This window comes from Cucurbita pepo, chromosome 1 (genome assembly GCF_057944985.1).
Source record: "Cucurbita pepo subsp. pepo isolate OVF chromosome 1, ASM5794498v1, whole genome shotgun sequence".
Taxonomy (NCBI): Eukaryota; Viridiplantae; Streptophyta; class Magnoliopsida; order Cucurbitales; family Cucurbitaceae; genus Cucurbita; species Cucurbita pepo.
Window position 1 is genome coordinate 15722835 of NC_141798.1, and position 7892 is coordinate 15730726.

The following is a 7892-nucleotide window of genomic DNA, read 5'->3' on the forward strand; positions in this document are numbered from 1 at the left end:
CAATAAAAATCGAATTTCATGTTTTAATTGTTTTTAAATTGTGTTTGATAATAAAACTTAACTTAAAAATATAAGTCAATTTAAAAGGAGTTAACTCTTTCAGTTTTTTTTTTTTTTACTTTTCTTCCCTATTTTTGTTCACTCTTTGATTTTTTAGAGAAGAAGTAGTGAGAGATTAAAGGAAGGTGGTCAGATATCTTTTTTATTTTATTTTATTATTATTTTTTAGGGTTGTTACAATATATGAGCCCATCTGGTGGGTCCATGTAAGCATATGTAGGCCGTGTGCAGAGAAGTACTACACATCAACCTTGGCAAGAACTAGAAAGAGTCCAAGGTCATGTTACCGTTTTAAAAAATAGGTCTCAATCATGTCATGTGTGTGATTACATTACTGACCCCAACAGTGGAGTGACTAACTAAATATTTCTTAAAATATTGAAGGTCACGTGCTACCATTATATTTTTCAAGTAAAGGTAAAGTTTCAATGCACGGATGACAATGAACCCTAAAAAGGTCATGATAGTCAAGATAGGTCATGATAAGGCAATAGAACGCATTGATTTTGTTTAGTAGTTGATAGGTACTTTAATGAAATTTATTTTATGTTCAAAGACGGTGCTCTTTATTGTTCTTTTAAATTGAATATGTAAGTCCACGATTTTATTTGAAAAGTATTTACTATGAGTTTTTGCATATGTGTTTAAAGCATAGAGTATGTCAGGGCTATCAGGTGTCAAATCCAAATTTCGAATCCTGAACATAAAGCATGTAACAACTCAAGCCCACCACTAGTAGATATTATCCTCTTTGGACTCGCGTCTGCTAGGGAGATGTCAGGGCTATTAGGTGTCAAATCCAAATTTCGAATCTTGAACATAGGGTATGTAACGGCCCAAGCCCACTGCTAGCAGATATTGTCCTCTTTAGGCTCGTGTTTGCTAGGGATAAGTTTACACACCCTTATAAATGGTGCTTCCCAACGTCCTCACTGGCACACCGCCTCATGTCTACCACCCTTCGAGGAACAGACTCCTCATTTGCACATCGCCTGGTGTCAGGCTCTAATACCATTTGTGACATCCCAAGCCCACCACTAACAGATATTATCCTCTTTGGACTTTCCTTTTCGGACTTCTCTCGAGGCTTTAAAACGCGTCTGCTAGAGAGAGGTTTATACACTCTTATAAAGGGTATTTCGTTCTCCTCCCAACCAAGATATTACATAGAGAAATTCGAACATTTGACATTTTGGTCATAGTCAAAAGTCCAAGTCTTATGTTCATTGAAGTATGATTAAGTTGTTGTTTGATTAGTAGTTTCAAATTAATAATTTTTTATTCGTTGATGAGCTGTTTCTAACAGATACAAAGACGTTAGAAATTTGAATCCAAATTTGTCCCACCCAATAACACAATTATATATACTAAAGAAAAAAAAAAAAAAAAAGCAATAAATGAAAAGGGTGTAAAAGAAAAAATGTTTTGGCAAGTGTATGTGATTTAATGCTATTGATTCTCTCCTTTGATTAATTATTCCTAACCCTATTCTTTGTTTTCTTCCTCTCAAGCATTAATGGTAAAATAAAAACGTTACTCTTCTCTTTATCCCAAAGTCACCATTCATATCATTTGATATTCACCTCTCATCATTCATCCTCTTTAACCCACCCTAATTTTTATTGTCAAAATCTCCCGAGAATCTCTCGATAATTCTTTTGCGTGATTTAAAAGTAAGTAATCATAGCAATGTGACGTAATCGATAATTTTTTTGATAATTTATACGTTTCGATATGACGTTGAAATATAATTTCTCCGACTTCAACTTCCTTATAAAGAAAAGTTAAATTGACTAATAAAATATACCCTTTTTGTCTGTGAACGTCTAAGATAACTATGAGATGATAATTGATTGAGGCTACTAATCATCATGCTCATCAACTCTGAAACACATCGAACACATCGTAAAATTAAATATTATTTTTTTTTTAAAAAATAGTTATTTGTTATATTACCTTAATATTCATTCAAATTTTATGAGAAAGTCGGTCATGCAAGTATATATTTTGTAACAACCCATGCGTAGAATTCGAAATCCCGATTCAGCACCTAGTGGTCCCAACATTTTCTTCTGCATCCGTGCGTGAAGACTCTCCGTAGACCAACGCTGGTCTTTTCAGCATATTTTGTCCTCTCACTCACATGCATCTCAAGAAAATTCTTAGGAGGTCACTTAACATAGAATTGCTCCAATTGAAGTACACTTAACCATGAAGTTTGTATGATTAACCCACTGAAAAATATAAATAGTAACTTTCATTTCTTTTAAGATTTTCTTAGTCGTTTTATCTTTAGGATCGCTGTCATTCGAATGTGGTTTTTTAGTTCATTCATGTATCTTTTTTACTCAAATGTCACGTATTTTTTAAACAATGATCGTGATCGTGGATGTGTGTTGATATGAAATTGTTATGATTAGAAAGGATTTGAAATGAGGATGTGTGTGTGAGGGAAGGGGAGCATAGAAGAAGCAAGATGATGAGATAGAGATAGAGATAGAGATGAGATTGGTGAGATATGAAATAAAAAGATAGGGGAAAAGGGTCCATCGAGTAGTGGAATTTAGGAGCAACACTCAATCATTTCTTCAGCTGACTTTTTTTTTCTTAACCGACAACCAAATTTCAAGGCACTTTTGGTCTTCTCCCCAACAAAATCCCCATTCCCTCTTTTTCCACACCCATCATTGTTACACGTGTCATCCATCACATGGCACTCATTCCCCCCAATCCTTTGACTTTGACTCCCCCTTAGTCAATAAAACCCTAACTCAACTCTCAAGCCTTCATCTTTCTTTCTTCCTCCTCCTCCTCCTCTCTGCAACTTCCATGGCAATTATACCCATCAACTCATCCAACTTGGATCTCTCCATTTCCATGCCCGGCTCCTCCCCGTCTCGTCCTCCTTTCGGTACCCTCTTCGATTATTATAACATCATTGTTTGAATCTCCAATTTTATATATATATATATATATATATGTATTTTTTGTGTATTTGATTGGGAATGATTAAATTTTGATTTGCATGTTGATTAAATGGAAAGTGGGTGGCTGTGCAGTGCGAGAATTCGACATGAATCGGTTGCCGGAGGTGGGAGACGGCGAGGAGGAGTGGGCGGAGGAAGAAGAAGAAAGCTACATTAATGACTGTAAGCCAAGGAAAAAGCTTCGTCTATCAAAAGATCAGTCTCGGCTTCTTGAAGAAAGCTTTAGGCTCAATCATACATTAAACCCAGTAAGCAAAATCATCTCAAAATTAATGATCTTTGAATTTCTTAATCATGTATTTTATAAATAAAATTGATTATTTTTGTTTTTTTTTATTTTTTTTTAATTTTTCAGAAGCAGAAGGAAGCTTTGGCTATGGAGTTGAAGCTGAAGCCAAGGCAAGTTGAAGTCTGGTTTCAGAATCGTAGGGCCAGGTTTGTATTTTTATACTCTCCTATATTCATTTCTTAGCTTAACAAAATGGTTATTTATTTATTATTATTTTTTTTTTTATCTAAGTTTCCTTTTAAAAATAATCGATCTTCAGAAGCTTAAAGCGTTTTACGAAAAATAATTTGTATTAAAGGTATTGAATTGTTAATCTGGATTAAGGAAATTTGTGTTTGGGTGTAGAGATATTTAATCTCGATTTTGCAAGTTTATGTTCGAAGTGTAAAGTTTTTAACGTCGAGGTCTGAGTTTGAAGTTCGTGTTTATATGAATATTTTTTCTTTATGTTTTCAAATGTTAAATAATAATGTTTTATTTTTATTTTTCACCTATTTTCTTAGAATTAATTTTCTTTAGAATTATCTTACTAGAATGTTTTTAATTATTTTTATTGTTTTTTAAAATGTCAATGGAAATATCCATAATTATAAAAATAAACATGAAATGAGGAATTTTAGCCACTTTAACCCGATCTAAGTTAGGGTTAAACACGTTTTATGTTTGTTAGAGTTTCGTGAATCAAACCTCTCTTAAATTCAATTTAAATCTCGAAGCTCTTACTTTTAATATGGATCTTTAGAGACACTAATTATTTGATTATATCTTTGAAAACCTAACTAAATTTTAGATATTTGGATATTTTTTTTTTCTGGTGAATAATGGAACAATTAATCTTTTAAAATAATTATGTTATACACCGAAATTAACAACTTTTAAATGTATACTAAATATATATATTTGTTGACTTAATAAGAAAGGAAAATTAATTACCTAATGTGCATGGGCCTTAATCAATGCATTTGCTGGCCTAAATGTTTGATAGTTATCATGTTAATTGAATTGTATTTGAAAAGTAATAATAATAATAATAATAATAATATTGTAGGAGCAAGCTGAAGCAAACTGAGAGGGAATGTGAGTATTTGAAGAGATGGTTTGGATCATTGACGGAGCAAAACCGCCGTCTCCGGCAGGAGCTGGAGGAGCTGAGAGCCATGAAGATTGCTCCGACTGCGGTCGTCTCAGCTCACGGTCGACAGCCGCCCCTCCCGATTTCTGCAATAACCATGTGTCCCCGATGTGAGCGCATGAGTGCATCCACTATAACATATAGTAAGGGTGCGAGCAGCGCCAGCACAATGCCACCGGAAGCATTTCTGTCCGCCCTCAAACTGCGGCAGCCGTCGTGAGCTTGATGATCAGTGTAACAGAAAGGCCTGAATTGATGAATAATAATAAAATTAAGGTTAGAAAATGAACGTAGGCTTATCTGTTTCTTTTTGTTTTTTAAATTTTTGATTATTTCATATAAAATTTGAAAGTTATATATATATCCGCGGGGTGGAATCCAATTTAATCAACCATTTTGGTGGTGTGTTTGACTTGGTTGAGATTTAATCTCTCGTTAGTAAACTCGTTTTAAAATTTTGAGGGGAAACTTAAGAGGGAAAGTCCAAAAAAGGCAATATCGGCTAGCGATGAGTTTAGGGTATCACAAATAATATCATAGCCAGACACCGAGCGGTGTGCCAGCGAGGATGCTGGGCCTCCAATGAAGTCTAGAAGGGAAAACCAAAGATGACAATATCTGCTAGTGGTGGGTTTGAGTTGTTACAAACGGTATTAGAGCAAGATATTGGGCAGTGTGCCAGTAAGGATGCTGGCCCAGGGGGTGGATTGTGAGATCTCATAGGAAGAGCGAAGTGAGAACGCTATAAGGGTGTGGAAACCTATTCCTTGTAGACACGTTTTAAAATCTTGAGGGAAACTCAAAGAAGACAATATCTAATAACGGTGGGGTTAGACGATTACAACTCAATATCTTTGTCAAATCATAAGTAATATATGTTAAGTAATTTTATCATTGAAAAATCATATAAAGATGTAAGAGATTAAATTAACTTTTAAAAACTTTGTTAGAATGATTAATTAATTTTAGATATCCATTCTTATAGAGACTTATGTACTGAATAGTGTTAAATGAACTGAATTTTAAAAGCTATTAATACATTGACAAAAGTTGTTGATAATTTTGTCACGTAGGATAATTAAATACATCCATATTAAGAATTCGGTACGCCTTGTCGGGAGGATTGTGAAACAACCTAAGCATTACATGAATTTAACTAAAGCTCAAGTTGTCATAACTAATGATAACGTAGTCTACGATTCATGGTCTATTAAAGGAGAAATTAATGATGATGACAAGGGTGAATGAATTAAAGTGATGAACCTTCAAATAGTATCAATGTAGTCAAATTCAGTCTAGAAACTTGTAGATCCTCCTCATAGTGTAAAATTTATAGGATGTAACTGGGTTGTGACGAACCCGGATTTAAGAAAGAAAAAATTGCGTTAGTCGCTAGTAAATGTGAATTTTTGCGTTCCACACAACAGTGAGCTTCATTGATCGCCAGACTTCATTCAACCATCCCACGACTCCTCATGATACTTGCACACAATAAGAAAGAAAGAAAAATCGAGAGAGAGAAAGGAAACCAAAATTTTTCGGCGAGAATTCGACAAGCGATCCACGACCTTGAAACTGCAACCCCGACCCCTAAACCGAACAACCAACACCGCGAAAGTCAACCAAAGTATTTTTTTTTTCTAGACTCCCTTCTAAGTATTTTTTTTTTCCTTCTATATGGTCTTGAGATTCCACCTCTAAAACCGTCAATAAAATCTTTTTAATTCAAACCTAAAAGAAAAAATCAATAAATTTAATTATCGTTGGAACTGAGTGTTTCAAATATCAAGCAAGGTTGTGTTTCAAATATCAAACAAATGAAGTTTGCATGGCTCAATGTAACAACTCGCTATTTGATGCTTCAAATCAAAGACCGCCACATAGACTCAAAGATGTAAAATAGGTAACATAAGAAATTAATTCAGACATAAATAATAAAAAATATCATTAAAGAGTTAAAAAAAACACAAAGCATCTAGTCTGAAGTTGAAGTTGATATCAAAATAGTTACAAAACGACACAAATCACAAGAAAACAACATTAAAAGATCATTTAAAAGTATGACTCGATTCTAGAGTGCTCAGTGCAACAACACGGCTCTATACGCTCCCACCAACGAGCAGTAACCTATGATTCATCTTTAAAAATCAGTCATAGGACTTCATGTACGTCGTATAGGGCAATTACACATTTGGGTATCAATTTCCACCAATTGGGCAAAGCTCACCAACTACATATGTATCATAGATATATATGTGTAATAACAGATTTAAGGGCAAATCCGTCATTTACTGACATCATGGGCTACGGCCACTATTCTTGGGTATCCATGGCCCACAACGGATTTTGTCTCGGTTCTTGTTGGAGTAAGAGCCCTCTCTAAAGTGGGCCGAAGAAGCCCATCAATTAGGCCCATTATCTCAATGCCCATTTTATGACATTGGTTTTGGAAAATTATATTAATTTTGTTTTTTTTTTATTATTTAAAATGTCTAAAAATAAGATAATAAAGAAATAATACTTATAATTGGTTCCTGCAATAATATTATTTATTCTTGAAAATATTTTCGTAATTGGATGACAACAAACTATATTTTGGATGACACTACAAATTAATTTTTTTTAAATTCATTATAAATTGATAAATAATAATAAAAGAATTATAATTGATTATGGTTTTAGTAAATAAGTACACTAATTGATATATTTCAACAAAAATTAAAAATGTTTAATTAATTATAGTCTATTATTATTAATTATAAATTTAAGTTGTATCAATTATTTATGTTTTGAAATTATGATATATTAATAATGATTAAATATATTATAAAAACCAATTTGGATGATACTCTTATTTATTGTCTACTTAGTTTTTCAAAAAAAAAAAAAAAAAAAAAAAAAAAACATCAATTGAGTAGTCTAATCACCTAATTAACGATAATGGCATCTTTGTCTAGTTGTTAATAGAGCTCGATAACTATTTAGAATAATTTTTAAAATCTTCAATACAAATCTTTAAATTGTAAGATTGATTAAGACATTGATATCAATGATTAGAAGGTCCACATTCAAATTTTCATACTTCCCTTATCCTATTTGTTGAACTAAAAAACCGACTAATTTTTATGATATTTTAGATTACACAAGGGTTGAGATAAGGACCAACAGTTGAAACATATTGAGAATAAAGTCGAGCATTACTCTTCGATGTTGTCCTACTCCATGCTATTGTCATCACTAGAATTAGTTATCCTCTAGCAACAATGCACTATTCTAAATAGTTCCTTTCTCAAAAGTAGAAGCGATGTAATGGATGGGTACCGAAAAAGAGACAAGATGGGTAGCTTTGTATCCCTAACCTTGTTGACTAGATCTCGTATTGTCATTCGTAGAGATTGGTGTTGACAAGGAAGGCCCCTCTAAT

The 7892-nt window shown here is 33.2% G+C and overlaps 1 protein-coding gene across 2 annotated transcripts; it reads left to right on the top strand.

Moving 5' to 3' along the window:
* The first annotated feature begins 2871 nt into the window (after positions 1-2871).
* Positions 2872-4773, top strand: LOC111784475 (homeobox-leucine zipper protein HOX3-like). 2 transcript variants are annotated; one of them, XM_023665169.2, is made up of 4 exons: positions 2872-2971; positions 3120-3295; positions 3403-3482; positions 4385-4773. In XM_023665169.2, exons 1-4 carry the CDS (start codon positions 2890-2892, stop codon positions 4686-4688), a joined length of 642 nt encoding a protein of 213 aa, XP_023520937.2. In that variant the 5' UTR covers positions 2872-2889; the 3' UTR covers positions 4689-4773. The 2 variants fall into 2 exon arrangements, with proteins under 2 accessions (XP_023520937.2, XP_023520936.2); XM_023665168.2 differs by having other exon boundaries at positions 2873-2971; positions 3105-3295.
* The last annotated feature ends 3119 nt before the right edge of the window (positions 4774-7892 follow it).